This window comes from Mytilus trossulus, chromosome 13, assembly GCF_036588685.1.
Source record: "Mytilus trossulus isolate FHL-02 chromosome 13, PNRI_Mtr1.1.1.hap1, whole genome shotgun sequence".
NCBI lineage: Eukaryota > Metazoa > Mollusca > Bivalvia > Mytilida > Mytilidae > Mytilus > Mytilus trossulus.
Window position 1 is genome coordinate 57,889,882 of NC_086385.1, and position 20,427 is coordinate 57,910,308.

The 20,427-nt window shown below is 30.4% G+C and overlaps 1 protein-coding gene across 1 annotated transcript in view; it reads right to left on the minus strand.

The window, feature by feature from the left end:
- Window positions 1–3,983: 3,983 nt before the first annotated feature.
- LOC134694885 (solute carrier family 2, facilitated glucose transporter member 3-like) overlaps window positions 3,984–20,427 on the minus strand; it is a 41,975-nt gene continuing 25,531 nt past the window's right edge. The window contains exons 11-16 of the mRNA XM_063555989.1: window positions 19,919–20,056; window positions 17,784–17,971; window positions 16,139–16,354; window positions 15,401–15,476; window positions 11,717–11,844; window positions 3,984–5,870 (exon numbers count right to left, since the gene is read on the minus strand). Of these exons, the coding sequence (XP_063412059.1) occupies window positions 5,631–5,870; window positions 11,717–11,844; window positions 15,401–15,476; window positions 16,139–16,354; window positions 17,784–17,971; window positions 19,919–20,056 (986 nt within the window). The 3' untranslated portion in view covers window positions 3,984–5,630. The remainder of the gene's footprint in view (window positions 5,871–11,716; window positions 11,845–15,400; window positions 15,477–16,138; window positions 16,355–17,783; window positions 17,972–19,918; window positions 20,057–20,427) is intronic.

Sequence of the window (20,427 nt, forward strand, 5' to 3'; positions counted from 1 at the left end):
TGGTTAACCATCGTGATCGATACAAGTTGTAACCATGTATTAATTGTAAAAAAATAATATTTCAAAATCTGTTGGGTTTCAGGATTATAAAATTTATATGATCGATGTTATACGAATTTGGTGATGTCAAATTAGATAAGGCAAACATAAAATAACAATATGTTTTTGCGTTGTTTCTAATCATGTTATAGGTGAAAATGTTTTTATACGAGAAAGTGGACGGGTGTCGCATGCAAAGCTGGAGCTACTCATTCTATCTTAGAAATACTTTTGGTTGGTTTCTGTCTTACGTTTTTTCATTATGTCTATTGTTTACTATTGTTTGCCTTTTGGTCTTTTCCTTTTTTTAACTATGGCGTTGTCAGTTTTATTATCTTGACAGCTTGATATTCCTGTGCATTGTTTAGTCATAATAATATAAACATAAACATTAAATCAACATTTTTATTTATTGTATATATAAATATACTATCACTTTTTCTGATTATATCACATAATTAATACACCAGCAATGCCTGGTTCTGATTTATACAACTTAAACAAAAATTACATTTTTTTCAATATATGAAATACAAACAACAACATTAAATCATGCAAATAATCCATTCATGTGAAATGGTTCCATTTACAGTGACTAATGAAAACAACCAAAACAAGCTTTGTAAGCATATCATATATTAAAGTGGAATTAATGCGTCTTTAAATATACCCCTCTTATGCAATGAACTAGCTACTTTCATTACGGAATAGATTTCTCATAAAAGTTATTTTGTTAAAGAAATTATAAATATCAAACAATTTCTAAAAATGTCGCCTAACTGGTTTTTTCCAAGGCTTTGCAATCTCTGTTTCAATTAGTCTAATAGTCAATAAAAAAAGATGCTGTTGATTTAAATACAAGTCAATAAATAAGATGCTACATAGTCATTATTTAATACCTTCATAGGATACAACCATAGTGTTAGAAACTAATGATCAGCGACAGTCATTAGTAGTCTACAGTTATAGGTTAAAGTTATTAACAAAAGTTAACTAATTATATAAGTGGTCAGGTAAAAGTAATTAACAAGAATTAACTAAGTGGTCAGGTAGAAGTTATTAACAAGGATTAACTAAGTGGTCAGGAAAAAGTTTTTAACAAGGATTAACTAATTATAAGTGGTCAGGTAGAAGTTATTAACAAGGATTAACTAAGTGTTCAGGTAAAAGTTATTAACAAGGATTAACTAAGTGGTCAGGTAGAAGTAATTAACAATGATTAACTAATTATAAGTGGTCAGGTAGAAGTTATTAACAAGGATTAACTAAGTGTTCAGGTAAAAGTTATTAACAAGGATTAACTAAGTGGTCAGGTAGAAGTTATTAACAAGGATTAACTAAGTGGTCAGGTAGAAGTTATTAACAAGGATTAACTAAGTGGTCAGGTAGAATTTATTCACAAGGATTAACTAAGTGGTCAGGTAGAAGTTATTAACAAGGATTAACTAAGTGGTCAGGTAGAATTTATTCACAAGGATTAACTAAGTGGTCAGGTAGAAGTTATTAACAAGGATTAACTAAGTGGTCCAGGAGACATTCACATTTATGCTGAGACCTCATAGTGTAATTTACCATGAATGAATTTGAATGTTTGAGTTGCAAATACCAGATAGTTTTACTAGATATGGTTAAAAATGTTAAACTTACACTGTTGAAACCTGGGCATTTGAAATAAACAATTTGATAATATTTATACTTGCTAAATAGCTTCAAATCATTTCATGTTTAAGTGCATTAATGAAAACTTATACAAATCAAACAATACTTATACTTTACAAATCAGTCACTGTTGTCCAGGTATTCCACTGTAAAGTTAACACAATCATGATGAACTGGGACCTTTCCAAAATATACCAATATTTTGACTCAATGAAAACTGAACAAACATTGTATGCCCTTGTCATACATCTACAATATATGTAGTACTTTTTCATTAGTACCAATACATGAAAAATCAATGATAATTGGTCTGCCAATCAAGTCAGAATAAATATACCCTTCATTTCCTTGAGAAGTAATACAATGTGTATTGATAACTGGCATTATCCCATTTTATGGTTAGTTTGATCAATGATTACTGTTACTCAAAATTCTATGGTTAGGTAAATCAATGATAACTGGTATACCAGCATTTCATGGCAATGATTATTATTATTCCACAGCTAGTACATAATATGCAATTACTTACAACACTTTCAACATGAAATCAATTCATAAATACAAGTAATTTACAAAAAAATATGAAAGCCCATAATAAATATAAATTTGATTTTAAATATCTTGGATATAAACAGTGAAATAAACTGACTAATAACAAACAAAAAATATGTAAAAATTATATATGTAGTACACAACCACTTACTGGTTTTACAAAGCAGTGAACACTAAAACTAATACTATTAATACAAGCATTAAAATAAGGGTTTTAAATCTTACACATGTTACACCTATCATCCTTCCCATGCATAAAAAACTGGGTACAAATCTAAATGATATTTAATGTTTTTCAAACAAGATAATATAGGTAGAAATTCATATAACCAACATTTGAAGCCTATATCTAATGATGAAATCATTCTGATCACTTACTAAGGTTTACTTTAATGACTTGTACAGATTTACTATGAATGAAACTTTATTTTAGAAAATAACTTCTTTACAGTAGTTAACATGTTTTAAAGTTATTACCAATGTTAAAAATCTATATCTATTGATGTCATTCTTAAAACAGCATAGATGTTAACAATGTAATCACTAAAATAACCACAACAACGAGGATTTGCTTATCAAGCCACCCCCCTTTTTTCAAAATCTTGTATCTGCACCTGACAACTATTAGTATAATAATCACTGTTGTTATGTTTTGCCTTTCATTTTAAATATAGTCATCTAGCAGTTCAGGTAAACACTTTTTTTAATATCATCAATATTTACATTAAGGATGTTTGCTCCTCCATTTGTTTTTCTGCAAGATTTTTGGAATCCTCTGGTTTTATCCATTTATTGTCATTAAAAAAAATGGGCCCACTAAACATAATTTTATTATGCAACGTTTAAAAAGTCATATTTCAAAATTTTATAACATTCTTGTTATTTTTTCATAGTTTTTGAAACGAATAAGATGCCAATGTTAAATATATGAAAAGTCTAGAGATAATTTTTTCCCAGCAAATTTTCAATGGCTTATATCTCGAAAAGGAGCACACAGACCCTTATTTTTTTTAAACTTTTTTAGTTACTTTATTTATATACTATCAATTTATAATAGTCTTTTGAAAAGCTTGTTATTTTTTAACAGAGGAGCGAACATCCTTAGGAGACATCCTAAATATTTTATGGATTTCATTGATATTTGTAGAACATGAATATGAATTTATAACAACTGATTTATAGGCTTGTGTGTACATTTTGACATAGAGAAAATATCACCAAAATAATTTTTCCTCCATCAACAACATGAACAATGTTAAATGGAAATGAATCCACAGTCCATTTTTAACAGAGATTAAAACATAAGTCATAATAATATCCATAGTCTAACATAAAAATAAATACTTTTGATTATCAGGAAGACTAATGATTATCAGAATCAAACACTGACTTCAGTGCACCTAAGATTTCTTGAACAATATTAGGAAAACCTTCAAGTATACTGTCCATATAAATATATAAATATAGGTGATTCTTTTAAAAACAATAATTAAAAGGTTGGTGAGCACATTGGGATAAATTAATGGAAGCAACTCACATCTGATAATTGCCATTGAAATAATGACTTAAACAAGGGTCAATGACTTTGCAATATTATTTAGACCATGGTCAATGATTATGCAATATTATTTAGACCATGGTCAATGATTTTGCAATATTATTTATAACCAATATCAATAATATCATTTATAACCAAGGTCAATGATTTCGAAAAATAATTATCATTATCAATGATTATGCAAATAACTACTACTCGATTTATTTCACTTGACTGAGCAGAGTGTAACTGGTTCGCTCATAATTAACCAGTCCATCTATAGATAGGTTTTTAGGATTAACTCATCAATGAAGTGTCCAGTAATTTTTTTGTAAGTTCCTTTGATGACACTGATAGGTGATTAGAAATCAGTAATAATTTTAATGGCAATCATCCTTATCACACACATCTTCAAATAGACTGTCCTTATGTAAATTAAATCGTAAGCTCCGCCCCATCAGTTGAAATAACATTGGTAATAAATGTATTGTAAATATGGTCAAAGATTTTGAAAACCTTGATAATAAACGTCGTCAATGATTTTGCAAATAATGATTATAAACATGATCAATGATTTTACAAAAAAGGATAATAAACATCGTAAAAGATTTGGCAAATTATGATTATAAACATGATCAATGATTTTACAAAAAATGATAATAAACATCGTAAAATATTTGGCAAATTATGATTATAAACATGATCAATGATTTTACAAAAAAATGATAATAAACTTCGTAAAAGATTTGGCAAATTATGATTATAAACATGATCAAAGATTTTACAAAATAATGATAATAAACTTCGTAAAAGATTTGGCAAATTACGATAATTAACATGGTCAATGGTTTTGCCAATAATGATTATAAACAGTCAATGGTTTTGCCAATAATGATTATTGCTATGGACAATGGTTTTGCCAATAATGATAATAAACATGGTCAATGGTTTTGCCAATAATGATTATTGCTATGGTCAAAGATTTGCTAAAAATAATTTTAAATATGGTCAATGGTTTTGCTAATAATGATTATAACATGGTCAATAATTTTGCCAATATAGAATTAAAAGAAAACAAAAAATAAATAATATATATATATAAAAGCAAGTAAATACAAACAAAAACTGTTGTAAATAAGTGAGAAATAATCATTGCAATGCCCTATAAAAATGATATTTTAAAACTACAACCATATCACTGGCATCAATAAAAAAAATCTTGTATGTGGCTCAGAACTATTCAACTGAGCATAATTTCACTCCTGAATTACCATGCACACGAAAAGTTTGTATTGTAAATTCACTATTATTTTTTCAAATATTTTAATTGATTAAAAATGTTAAATTATTGTACTTTTGTCACTAACAAATGAAAATCCTTTTTATGTGTATATTTGAAAAACTTTAAAAATGTCATTTCCCCCAATTTCACCATTTTCCTGCCAAAATTTTAGGTTTTAGGCCAAATTTTTTTTTTCTTTATCAGTGATTTTTGCTCATTCTTTGAAGCAATATTTCAGCTTTCTCTATGACAGTTTTGGACCAAAGCTTTAAGTGTTATAGAACGTTTTTTTTTATATTCCGATAAAAATATGTCAACACCTCTATTTTCCCTTTAATTTCATTGAAAAGGGTTCCTTTTACATCCCTTTTCAAAAGTAATATTTTGAGCTTAATGGTCAGGGACCCCCTATTTTTCGACCAATTTGATGAACTCTCTTTAAAGATTAAAATAACAAAAAAATATGGCACTTCTGATAGAAACCTCGAAAAGGCCTGAGCCGCCTTAAGGGTTCTGCATGTGCCTCATCTGTGTTTGCTGCTGTCTAATAAAATCTCTCTTTTATAAGGAATTTTCCACTAATGGATCATCTTCTGAAGCACTTCTTTGACTTTGATTATCTGTAACAGTTGTTTTATCCACATTTTGACAAAGCAACTTTAACACCCATTTGTATTCCTTAGAGTTCTCAATATCTGTTACTGCAAAGTCTTTAGTTTCTGGCAGAATCATATACATTATACCACATAAGACAAAAGTAATGGCACTAAACATAAAGTAAACATAACTCTCCATTGACATCTGAAATTAAACAAATAGCCTCAGATGCATATGATAGACATTGACCTAAGGCTCATATCAACAGTTACAATGTACTGACTTTGCAGAGATTTTCAACCCCGAAATTATTTAACAGATGTGTTGACATTCTTTCCAATATGGTAAATTTATATCCCACACAGCTGATCACATGTTGATTACTACAAGATTGAATTTGGAAACACGAAATATTCAAACTCAAAAATTGCAAAATTGCAAAAAATACAAAAGTTGATATTAAGGTGGTATGGGTGTCTTTCTCCATCTTGGATTGTAAAAAAAAACAGAGAACCAAAGGCTCATATTTTCTATCAAGTAAGCAGAATTTGATGTGATTTTTCATTTAAAAGAACCGATTTATAAGAATATAAATTATCAATATTAATATTTTTGCAAATGTTGATTATTTTTGGTTGTGTTTAAAAATAATCAAAGAGCTGAAAGCTCTGAAGAAAAATGACGCCACTGTCTCTAATATTGGGATAGTTTTTATGCAAGTCTTGATTTTCACATACCGTAATTTGTTTAACAAAGCAACATGTCTCGTAAGCATATAATTGATATTCGTATATGTGTGTGTGTGAAGTGAAGGTGCCAACTGGCTGGTTTTTTTTTAAGACAAATGAATAGGTCAAGACTACCTGAATTGTACAAATAAATCCCGTGGAAAGGCTTCTATATTTCTCACTGGTACATAGGCTGAATCCGGGTCCATTCGCGCCCATTCACGTTTGCACCAACTCATGTTCGCCCCCTTTCACTTTCACACCCTACATGTTCGCAACTAATCTTAATTGGTTTTGTGTTTAATAACTCTGTAAGCAAGTGTTTTCTTATAAGTATAATTGTTGTCATTGTCTCAAAATAAAGTGAGACAGCATTTTTTTTTTTGTGTTGAATAAATCTTAATCATGTTTGGGATAGCGTATTGTTAAAGATAATAATAATCCTTTCTAAATAAAGTGGTATTTTGTCAACGTTTTATTTAGCGTTGAATAACTCTTAATCATGTTTTGGTTAGTGTATTGCTATACTTTGTTTCATTGACCTCTTTCATAATGAAGTGAGATTCTGACTATTTTTTTTTCTCTGTGTGTTGAATAAATTTTATCATGTTTTGGTTATAACAGTGGATTGCTATATTTTGGTTCCTATATTTTATTGTTACGTTGTTTCAGATCAAAGGGCTTAAAAACAATTATCTTTTGTGTTTTTCCTTTAAAATCTTCAATGTTTTACTCATACCAAGCTATAAATACATTCAGTATTTACACCAAAGCAATTTAAAACAACAATCATGATTTTCCAATTATTCAACTTGAATTTGAATTAAAATTGGGCGCGAATGAGTAGAGTGCGAACGAACCTTGGGTGTGAACGTGCGAGGTGCGAAAGTGTATTGGGCGCAAACAGACCTGATACCACATAGTCTGAACCCCCTTCTCCCACAAAATATGAAGTAAATTAAAAACAAATTGTTCAGAGAACAATTGAAGTCTTACCACTAGAAAAGATCTATTTTTATATTGAAATATGAAAAATCAGTTTAAAATGTTAGTTCCTATGGCTTTATGACGTCCTATTAACCTATGACCTTGACCTCAATTTCAAGGTCACAAACCATGGACCTTGAATCAAAATATCCTAGGTCTTTAATATTTTTGGTTAATGAGTACTACCACTTGACGCGTAATTTTAAATGTAAGATGGACAAAAACTCCCTTTTATTGTATGCGCAGCCTTTCAACCAAAATATACAAGTAAGGACATGTTGCAACTAATAATTTATGAAAAATTATTTGTCAAAATGTCATACAGTATTTGAAAAGAAGTGAAAATAAGCCAAAATCAAAATTTATAATATGACCTTGACCTTTGATATTGACCTCATTTTCATTTTTAGTACCAATGACCTCATGAAGACCTTAGGTCTCTATCAGTTATGGTTTACCAGTTGAAAATGCATATCGCTTGAATCAAATGAAAAAGGGGGAATAACTCTCATATGGAGTCCCCATAGAGCTATGGTTCAAACGAATATTCTTATCCTAAATATGTAACGAGCAATTTGGTAAAATAAAATCTTTTACGGTTACGAAGGAGAGGTGGCCACAAGAAAAACAGTGTTTGGGGAGATAACTCTTACAACATAATGTATTTTGTTATAATTACATTTGATATATGTTTCATTATAATACTTTATTCTGATTGGCTAACTGCACATCACATGTTATTCCTCAAGCAATTGCATCACTCAATAAAACTTTTCATTCATGATAACACGTGGTCCCACAATAAAGTGCACAGATAAATTGAATAAAAAAGTTATAAAATTCGTTTTTTCATGATCTTAGCTAAAAAAAGTAATTATAAGTATTGAATGTTTCTTTTTGTAACCTCATAGGGTTGCAAAAGCGTTGCACATTTTTAGAATGAAGCGCTTACGCTTACGCCCTTCATACAAAAAGTACTTCGGTCAACGCTTTTACACCTCAATGAATTTACAAAAAAAAAGCATTCAATACTTAAATGCAGTTGTAAATTTTTAAAGCAAAAAGAGTTAATACTAACTTTCACTTTTTTTGGATGTTCATGTACATTTTGTATGTATTTATTTTTCTCAACTACATGAATTTTTTGGTGTATTTTTAATGATATATATGAGTAGTCGGAGTCCAAATAATTATTACGTCTGGCAAGGCTTTTTAAATTTTATTCTGGGACACCTTCCTATGACCACAAGGCTATGTTAATTTTTTTCTGGGACGCCTTCTTAGGAAGCCTTCCTACGAACGTCTTAGGAAGGCGTCCCAGAAAAAAATAAAATAGCCTTGTCAGACGTCATTATTATTTGGACTAATACATGATATATTGGATATTTTTATGCATTATTTAACCAGTTGAGTCTTTTACAGTTGGTATTTTTGACATAAAGCTCTTCAACGATTTTCAGTACTTATACATCTTCGGATTTCAAATGTTTGGCTTTGAGCGTTCCTGATGAAGGTAAATCCAGAAAAGCGCTTCGGACGCAATACATTATAAAACGTGTTGTTTTCCATTTTTTTACAGGATTGTTTGTTTAATGCTGTTTAAACATTACTGAAAAAAAAACACCTTAAATTTGCTAATTATTTGGCATGAAAGTTTGATTTATTGAAAGGGACTCATAGTTTTCCATTTAATTTTAATAATTGTCTAAATGGTTAAAACAATAGCTTCGTTGTTTACTTTTATACACAACAACATATTCACTTTGGTTTCGTTGTTTACCTAATATTCACTATGTACTTGGTAACAGTTATTAATTAATTGAATAGAAAATATTATAATAAATATTATTGGAAGCCGAATTGACGTCAAATAGGTGCCGATTTGACTAGATGCCAATTTAACCAGGTGCCGACTTGACTTGTACGTTTCAATTCCTCTGCGATCGTTTGCGGTATTTTCTTGAGAAAACCTATTTTCCATCATCAAAGAGACGAAGAAACTGCTTGAAATGATTCCCGAACGCTTCGTGATTGTTAAAATAAGTTTAATTCACTCAAAAAACAATTTTAAAACTTGCGATGTTTAAACAGGAAGTTTCAAAAGCACGTGTAAAAGAAGAAATTAACCGGTGAGAGTGGAAATCCGTACATAACATATATCACTATAGTACGACTTTTAAAGCAAAACTGTTTCATCCTTTTGTAAAACAGTCTTAAATATACCTATCACATTAATGTTTGAAGGGTCTTAAGCTTATTCAAACCATATAAGTCGGTATGAAACACCAAAACGGAATGATAATAACCGATTACGTTTTGTAGTTTACAAAATTCTGGACTGGTTCCTGTCAAACTACAACACTTTGTTCGACTGTAGTGGAATACAAACAGAAACCAGTTAGTTTGTAAACTGGTTCCTGGCTGATTACTACACAATGCTCATGCATAATGATAACACAAGCACATTCCAGTTTGTATTGAAATTAGTAAATACGAAACCAAGCGCGGTAGGCAGAGAAATCAGGTCGGCAGTTATGGAACAATGACTGCGTCATTTTCCAAAAATTAGCATTTTAAGGGGAGGTAACTTTAAAACAGTGCATTTTCTGAAGGATTCTACATGGAATTTTCCTATTTTGTATTTTACCCGGAAAAAACGTACGGTGACCCTATCTTTTCTTTTGATATTCTCAAAGCATTGTCTAAAGCTATCTTTTCCTCAAGTATTTAACAATTCTATCATTTTGTTTAGTTTCTAAGCACAAAATGGTGTTTTTTCCTGCATTATTCATACAAAATGTGTCATTTTGTCGCGCCCTGGAGCTTGAAAAAATGTGTGGTGACCTATCATTTTTATTATATTTTTCAACATATATCAACAGATACTACATTTTGGCAAAGTATGAACAAATTCTTTCATTGTTATCTTAGACTCCCATACCACCAAGTCATATGAATTATTCCAATTCTTGAACCAATGCATACAAACATCATAAACTTAGTCTTCTGTGCACGATTTTATCATTTTTTCACATAAACTTCCTATGATCATAATTTTTTTTTTCAATTGGTCAGTGTTGTTGTGAAAAAAAGGCAGGTAATTAAAGTTCGTGTTTTGAAGACAAAGATTAACGATTGTCACCTGTTTATCAACAATCAACAAAAAGCATGGACATTGAGCAAGTGTTTAACATGATCCATGCGTATTGCGATCACCAGATTTTTACGAGATGGGTCACTCTGAGGTCACTTTGCTTACGGAAAATATGTCAAAGAGGGAAGCAATTAAAATAAAGTAAACTTCTCCTAAATATGAACAAATTAAAGAATTATTTTCAGAAAAAAGTATATGTAAATAAGTTTTATACTGAAAACTATCCACTGAGTTATAAAAGACATATGCACTTTTTTTTTTTAATTTAAGGATTCTTATGACTTTAAACTGGAAGTAATTGAACATGTAACCTATGCAAACAAAATCAAAGTTGAAAAACTAAACATACAGGGTTAAATAACTTGTGTGAAAACAAGATATGACAATGCTCCAATTGTGCAACATGTGCTAATAAAAGTATTAAATCTTAAAGATGTCTTTCTGAATGCAATCATACTAAGAGTTACATTGTTTTTCTTTCTTAAAAATATTGAAGGCATCTGTACATATTTGAACGCTTGTCTTCTATGCTTCTGTTACTAGTAACCAATAACAACCAAAGAGCTATTCTTTTGTACCTCAATGATGAGTATCTATGACTTCTATCTAAAAACCCCACTGGAAAGGTACAATCCTCATTTCCATTTTCAATGTAATTACCAGAATACTTAGCTCAGTGCTTCTGTATGGTCATGATAATATAGGGTTATTGCATGAATATTGGGGAATATTGTCCCGAGTAGAATATATATTATAATATGAGAGACAATATTCACCAATATCCATGCAATAACCCTTTTATTGTATAGAAATATAACATTTGAAAGTAAAAATTGGTTTAAACTAGGATTTTGTTGTTGAAGACATCATGAATTTTGAAGATTTATTGCACGCTAACTTTTGGTGACTTTCTATGGGAAATATTATAGTGCTATGCAATAAATTGTTTTATTGTGAATTGCTGTTATTTTTGTTTTTATTTGAAGTTTCTCTCTCAATCAAAGTCTTGATTCTGTTGAAACTTAGTTGACTTTACTTTTAGTCTTTTCAGTTGACATTTGTCTAGCAATATTTGTATTATGCCTTGATTTTCAAATATTTTGACCTAAAGCATCACATTGTAGGAATACCATAATTTTCATAGATGAAAATAAAACATGATATACATTGATCAGACTAACCTGTAAAACTCTAAAGACTAACATCACAATAGAGTTGAATATCCAATTCAATGCAACTGATGCATTGAATGCAGCACCTTGTGCTTCTTGTCCAAATAATTCCTGAACAATTATATATGGTATTGGACCTGAAAATATAAAATGACTTTTGTAAAACTAGCATCCCTTCAACAAAATTACATAAAATGAGCTGAGTCTCATAGAAATCAACCTTATGCTAATGAATATCAATACATCTGTCAATCTATTTCAGGTTGAAACAAGAAAATGTGTCCTCAGTACACGAATGCCCCACTCGCATAATCATTTTCTATGTTCAGTGGACCGTGAAATTGGGGTAAAATCTCTAATTTGGCATTAAAATTAGAAAGATCATATCATAGGCAACATGTGTACTAAGTTTGAAGTCGATTAGACTTCAACTTCATCAAAAACTACCTTGACCAAAAACTTTAACCCGAGGCGGGACAGACGGACAGACGAACGGACACACAGACCAGAAAACATAATGCCCCTCTACTATTATTGTAGGTGGGGCATAAAAATCTAATACTGTTTCACAATTTGACTGTTAAACATGTTAAAAGAAGCCTACAAAACAGACCAACAAATTAAACATTCATCTTCAAGTTTGCATTTTCATGCTCCAAAATCAACATAAGTCTTAAAAATGTACACTTGCATAAATGTCTATCAAGTATTGTACCACAATGATCAGTCAGGGGCGTTACTTAAACAAGTTATTTTTTTTAATTACTTATATAAGTTATTTTTGTTTTGAAAGATAATAAAATTACTTAATAGAATTATTTAAATTTTCAATAGAAACATAGACTAAATGTAGTTTTCATGATTTTGAACAACATTTTATATCATAACATAAAGAATTATCAGATTTGAGAGGAGTATAGAGATAAAGGGTTACTTTAAAAATAATGAAAAAAATATTACTTGAATAAGTTATTTTATACATCTTTGAAAAAAATAGTAATTACACTTATGTCAGGCACATATGTAATTCATTTTGGTTACAAATTATAAATACCTTCAGGTCTTAATCAATTCACAAGTATTTATCTATTTATATCAGTCTACCTTCAGGATTTTAGAGGAAAATGATACTTTAATAGTCCCAAGAGACCAATCTTTGACCCAAAACCATCGGTATGAAAGATAAGTGCGTCAGAAAGTTAATTAGTGTTTCGAAAGAATTAGTTTTTATATATCAAGGGGAAAAAACCCAGATGACTGTGAAAATTATTTAAAGCTATTACAGTGACTTGACTGTTAGTGTTGCTATCCACCAATTGCAACTCATTCATTTGTAAAATCTGTATTATTGGACACCTATAAAAATAATAGTCAGAAAAATAACTTATATAAGTTAAATTTAAATTAGCCTCGTTTTCAACATTACTTATATAGGTGATTTTAATTGTTATACTTGTTTAAGTAATGCCCCTGACTGATGATTGTTTTCACAACAATACTGAATTTTCCTATAACTTATTTATAATTGTTCTTTTGTGAAGCATCATATTACTTTGTCACTTTCAATACTAATTTATATGGTTTGAAAGTGAGAAACCTCAATAGTTCAGTGATATCAAATACTAATAACCATAAAAAAAAAAAATCAGGCAACTACATGACTTATTGGCATTATACAAGCAAATACTCTGTTAAAACCAAAAACACCCCTCAACAACATACCTGCCAACTTTCACGATTTAGGCGTGTACTACACGATTTTGACCCTTTGTCACAATTGCACGATCGTGTTCCTGAAAAACCCTCTAAAACACGATTTGGTGAAAATCTACACGAAAATATTGTTGTTCCCGAGTTTGAACTGTGTCCAATGGAGGAAAATCGTGTTCAGCCAATCAAAGTGTGTGTTTCTCATGATCAAATTAATCAGCCAATCAAAAATGTTTTCTCTCAAGATTGTTTTAACATGATAGATATTGAACTTGTGTTGTATTCCACTGTTTGTTGATGTAAAAACGTGAACATGGCAAATGATTTTTCAACTGCAAGGAGGTTCTTACACAGAATAAGAATAAAAGCATGGCTGATTGACAAACTTCAATTATGAAGTACTATCATGAATATAATAAATAGTAGTTTATTCACTAATTTATTGACATTACATTATACACTTGCTGTAACATAATTTCATTTGTGTATTCAATCATTTAAAGTATAATGTACTATTCATTATTTTTCACATGGACCCCCCCCCCACACACACCCACATCAACATGAGGAATCCCTTAAATGAGGGACTACCCTTAGTCAAGGGGTCACTCTTGTAAAAAATATAATAGAAAAATGTAGATTTATTTACTTTAAAATGGGAAATTCTGACATTATATTTGGAACAGCTTTTCTAAATGAAGAGTCCTATTATTTTGAATAATAAAGAAGATATAAGGCCAAGAACATATCAAAATTCTTGGACATGTGTTGAACATATAATACCAGATAAATCATAAGATGTATAGTTCTTTGGGAAAAGTTTCTTCAAATAATATGCATATGAATGTGTGCTCATTCGTACTTAAAAAGTGGTTTTTAATGTCCTGTGGCAGTTAGGATTATTATTACATTATTATTTCCCTTGTTTACAACTATAAATTTCATATTTCTTTATTAACGAATTTACATGAAGTTAATTCAGTATATATTTGATAAATAACATAGCTTTTGCTATTTAAATTCATTGGTTATAGATATTTATCTTAATTGTAAAGTTTAATATTTGCATCGTCGCAAATTCTCTGGATACCTTCTGTGAGAGATTTATATATTTTATATAGCTTCTTTTAGATTCTTAATTTGAATCCTCTGAGGACTGACATTCAGTCCCACTAAGGAAAGCCAAGCTTTCCAACCAGTTACCAATAGGTTAGTGCATATGCTACATGCCTCCACAGTACGGTAAAATGAAGTGTTCTTGAATGCTCCATTTCTACATTTTTGGCTTTACATAATAAAAGTTGTATTTTGTTAATTAAATCATATATTGTTTTCAGTTTTTGGTTTTTATTTACTTAGATTTATTACAGCTCATCACTTTTGGCATCAGTCGTTTTCCGCAAATCAGTTTACAAACTAGAATTAGCTGTGGTCCGCACTCCCGAATCTTAGGCAGAATTGTTCCTGCTACAGTCCTAACATTGAGGGGGATCCCTATGTGTTGTTCCAAACCTGATTAAGGTCCTTCTTTGTATATAATTTTAAATTGGAAAAGTCAACAACTATTTAGTATCCTTACACATGAAAATAATTCCTGGTCTTACAGCTACATGTTCATATTTTCTGCTGATATAATAACTAGATTCATGCAAATAAACTTAAAAAAAGGGATGTAAGCTCATCTTACAAATCTTGCAAATATGACACTTTTTTTAGACTACAAAACACGCGCGCAAAATAGTCGTCACAAAGAATTTTAAACTTTGAAATTGTTGTCACGCGCTAAAACCCCCATGGGCATTTGCAAAAGTTGGCAGGTATGCAACAAGCATTTGTATAATAAATTCATTTTGAGGACAGTTTTCTGGAACAGAGCTGTACTAGATCAATGTTTGTTATGGAATTGCTTGATACATTTACTTACAATCTCATCTTAGCAGTGATTAAACAAATAGAAAACACAAGATGGGTTCTTACACTTACCTAGTCCTATAGAGAAAAAGACAATATATGTAAAGACTGAGACTATTGCAATATATGGACATATGGTATTATAGTTCTGAAAAATAAAACAAATAAATAATTCATATACATGTACATATATGTAATTACATGTACATGGACATAGTATCGAATGAATGCAAAATATTCAAGACAGAAAATTGTTCAAACTTCTCAAATGTTTTTCTATGGTACACGCAGAACTGCTTCTTTCAGAAACTATTATTGAGATGTCAGGAGAACTGTTTTATGAACAGTTACAGAGCAATTCATCTGATAATTTCAGTCAATATTCTAAGAAACTGACCCCAACTATAGATTTCAAAACATTTGTTTAAAACATCTTAATCAGATGTAAAAAAAAAAGATGACTTTCAAATTATTGTACATATTTCAATTAATTAATCATTTTTATTACATTGGTTGCAATGAATTACATTGATTTACCAGTTAAATAGAAACCGACAATTCACATATATGAAATAAACGGAATTATTTTACTCTCGGACGTCATACAACAAAAGGCGTCGTAATGACTCATTATTGCAGGGGGCATCATTTATTTTTGTTTAGTTAGCAAAATTTATTTCCAGTTACCTAAGAAAGCTACAGATCTAATATACTACAAATGCTAATGAATCAACAAATACATTATTGTTGCAGGAGGTTGTTAAATCATGTATCCTTCCTTTTCTTATTTTCAAATGTTGTAATATATACCTGACAGAGATTACTGGAGACAAACAACACAAAAAAAGCTACAGCCATAGATATTGTAGACAATAAAAGCACAGATCGTCTTCCATTTTCCTGCATCAAATCCAAGGAAAATGTTGTCATGATAACATTTATCAATGTTGTTCCAAATACCATCCACTCAATCAGGTCTATTTCTACCCCTGAACTTTGGTATATAAATCCTGAGTATGCAATAACCTGTAAACAATAAACACCACTGATTGTCATGAGGAATTCTTAACATTAAGCTGTCTATTAAAAATTTAGGATTATGTGTTAAATTCTAATGACAGTACATTGTTTTAAAAGACCAATACATTGAGTCTTTTTTTTATTTGCTTGCACATCTGGTTACATCTGCAGCAAGCTTAAAGTTTTCTCCTTTGAATTGTTTTACATTGTCTTATCAGGGTCTTTTATAGCTGACTATGTGGTATGGGCTTTGCTCATTGTTGAAGGCTGTACGGTGACCTGTAGTTGTTAATGTCTGTGTCATTTTGTTTTTTTGTGGATAGTTGTCTCATTGGCAATCATACCACATCTTCTTTTTTATATTAAAATAATCATAAGGTTTACAACAACAACAAAATATTTTGCTTTGATATTTATCCTCCATATTCTATTTTGAGCTATTTGTTGTGCTAATGGGGCGTAAAGCAACCAATAATCAATCAATCAATCTATTTTGAAAAACAGACAAAATTTCTAAGTCGAAAAAAAATTAACCAGACATAAACTTAAAAAGTTGATGATGGAATATCCCTCATAATGAAGATAATGCAAAGATTTTTTCAAAACTAATAATGACCATTAATTTAAAAAATTCAAAATCAAGTAAACAAAACATAAACTACATAAACTAGGCCGTTAATTTTCTTGTTTGAATTGTTTTACATTGTTATTTTTGGGCCTTTTATAGCTGACTATGTGGTATGGGCTTTGCTCATTGTTTAAGTCTGAACGATGACCTATAATTGTCAATTTCAGTGTCATTTTGGTCTCTTGTGGAGAGTTGTCTCATTTGCAATCACTACACATCTTCCTTGTTATATTTGTTATTCTCGTGGGATTTTGTCTGATGCTCGGTCTGTTTCTGTAAATAAAGGCAACAGTAGTATACCGCTGTTCAAACCTCATAAATCTATGGACAAAAAACAAAATCGGGGTAACAAACCCAGGGAAATAAACAAACGACACAACATTAAAATGCAACACACACAGAAACGAACAATAATATAACAATAGCCATCTTCCCGACTTGGTACAGGACATTTTTAAAGGGGAATGAAAATGGTGGGTTGAACCTGTGTGTGTTACATTTTAGTGTTGTGTCGTTGTTCTCCTCTTATATTAAGAGTGTTTCCCTCAGTTTTGGTTTGTTACCCCGTTTTTTGTTTTTTGTCCATGGATTAATGAGTTTTGAACAGCGGTATACTACTGTTGCCTTTATTTACACATCTTCCTTTTTATAAAGAGATCTCTTTAATTCATCCCTTCTTTAACCATTGTTTTGCTTGAATAGTATGTACACAACCATATCAGGTTCTGAAATTTTTTATGATGATTGTCAAAATCCAGACAATCAAACAAAAAAAATCACTAGGCAATCCACTCCTGTCATACTTACAGTGTTTATTCCTGACAGCTGTTGAGCAATTTGCAGAAAACATACTAAAAACAGGCATACTTTTAACTTTGGCTCCTGGACAAGTTCTGTTAGACTTAAAAACTTTAATTTTTTCTGCTTGGTAGCCTCCTTTTTTAAATCTGACAGTTCAGAATCAACATCTTCACGTTCACATAACCTCTGCAAGGCTTAAATAAAAGATTTTTAAAACAAGTACAAGATGATTCTGGTTCAGATGTAAGAATTCATTAAACTATTGACACGAAGATATGTCTTGTCTGTTAGCTGAAAATTCACAAAAAGGACAATCTGATGCTCAACATCATTGATAAATTAGCTATAAGTTGCTAGATCATGTCCCAGGTTAAGGGTAGGGTTCAGTGTTCACAAAGCCTTGCCAGATTCCTTATGTGCCTGTTCAAAGTCATGAGCCTGTAGTTCAGTGGTTGTCTGTCATATATGTTTTTTCTTCATTGTTTCATTTAAAGTTAGGCCAATGTAATTGTAAGGTTCCATTTTATCATGATGGGGCCATTTATAGCAAATATCCCCACGGTTTACACATATTTTATCTATCCAAACTAATAACTAAGTTAAATTCCTTTTTTGTTTTTCTTTATAACATTTTACAAATAACTTAAGAGAAATAAAGGCTCAAGTACTAATTATACTGATATAAAAAGCAATTTCCAATACAATTCATATTCCCAAGGGGCAAAACTCTTTTCAAAATTTTTAATCAGCACTAATTTTCAAAATTGTACGAAAAATTATACAAGTTTCATTAAAATAAAGTTGCAAAACTGATATATACTGATAATACAGCGACGTCATACAAAATATCATAGATATATCACAAGTTAATCCTATCATACTAACAAGAGCAGAAAAATGACTGTATGTATGTGCCTGTCCCAAGTTAGAAGCCTGTAATTCAGTGGATGTCATTTGGTGTAACATATCTATTTTTGTTCATATTATTTTACATTAAATAGGCTGTTGGTTTTCTTGTTTGAATTGTTTTACATTAATCATTTCAGGACTGACTTTGTTGTGCAAGCTTTGCTCATTGTTGAAGGCCATAGCTATATGTTGATGTGCCATTTGTCTCTTTAGCAATTATACCACATCTTATTTTTTATATAAACATTTAAAGGAGTAGGGGCAATAAGGCCCTTATTTGGCCCAAAAATTAATGCAAATTTAAAAGTTATCATCCATATTTTTAAATTACTGAAAACTTGACTAAGGTATAAGGTACTAAGAAAAACAAAACAAATTTGACATCGAACAAGTTACCATGGCAACAAATCATGACTTTATTTGCATATTTTGTAAAATTTTGTGATTTTCCTTGTTTTTTCATCAAATTTTAAGTATATTTTAGATTGAAAAAGTATGTGCGCACCCAAGAAACAACTTTATATTTGGTGAGATTATGCCAATAGTTATAATAAAGCTTCTGTTAAATTATTTTGTTGTTTCTCGGCTGCGCAGGATGTTTCCACAACCAAAATAGAGATAGAAAAATGCATAAATTATGTATTTTTCATCGTTTTTGTGAAAATAGTACACATAATGACGTAATTGTGACGCTATCAGAAAAAAATCCTTATGTTTTTCATTTATATTTCTTGACCCTATGCATTTCTAAACATTATGTGCAAATTTGAAATAGTTATCAAACATTTTATTTTTTTGGGCCAAAACTAGGGCTTAATGCCCCTACTCCTTTGCTAATTAATTCAAAGTCACTAAATCATGCCATAGAGGGCAGGGCCTTAAAATAGTTGTGAAACTGATATGTACTGATAGTAATGCAACTTTCATTTAAATATCAATAATCTATCACAAGAAGTTCTTATCAAAGCAACCTAAGCATAAAATTTTACAATTTTTAACACCTTAGCAATTGCAGTTGCTAACAAGCAATCTCTATGTCTCTCTTTCTACAACTTTTGTCAGAGGCAACAAATTACTTCTTTACTAATGTACTGCATAACTGCTCACATTGTTTGTAACACCATTTAATTTGAACTAAACAGCAATATTATTTATCTTCTCAAAATATATCTTATTGTGTCCTCACACAGCTAGTGCTCAAAGTAGTAATACAAATTTTGCAAATAAATTACCTTCTTTAGAAGTTCTCAATGGATCTGATGTTTGAAGGTATAAATAAACAGGACTTTCAGGACACAAACAGAGAAACCAGTTAGATAATGCTGGTACTGCATTCAGAACTAATAACAAAGGCCATAGCTCCTTATTGCCTAATAATGAAATAAATAATAATAAATTTAATTCAATGTATGTGAATTTGCAATGTACAATATTGACGAAAGGGCATCATTGCATATTAAACTTTGAAAGAATAAGTAAATTATTCAGTACAGTATACAAAACTTCATACAAGAAGCTAGTTAAGTCAGCTGTTTCCTTACTCAAGTTGAAACACCATTGAAATATTCGTTCTAATAAAAATGTTTAATTAATAAGCAACCAGATGCTCCGCAGGGCGCAGCTTTATACGACCGCAGAGGTTGAACCCTGAACCGTTGGGGCAAGTATGGACACAACATTCAAGCTGGATTCAGCTCTAAATTTGGATTGTGATTAAAAATTTGACACAGCATAGGTTTCT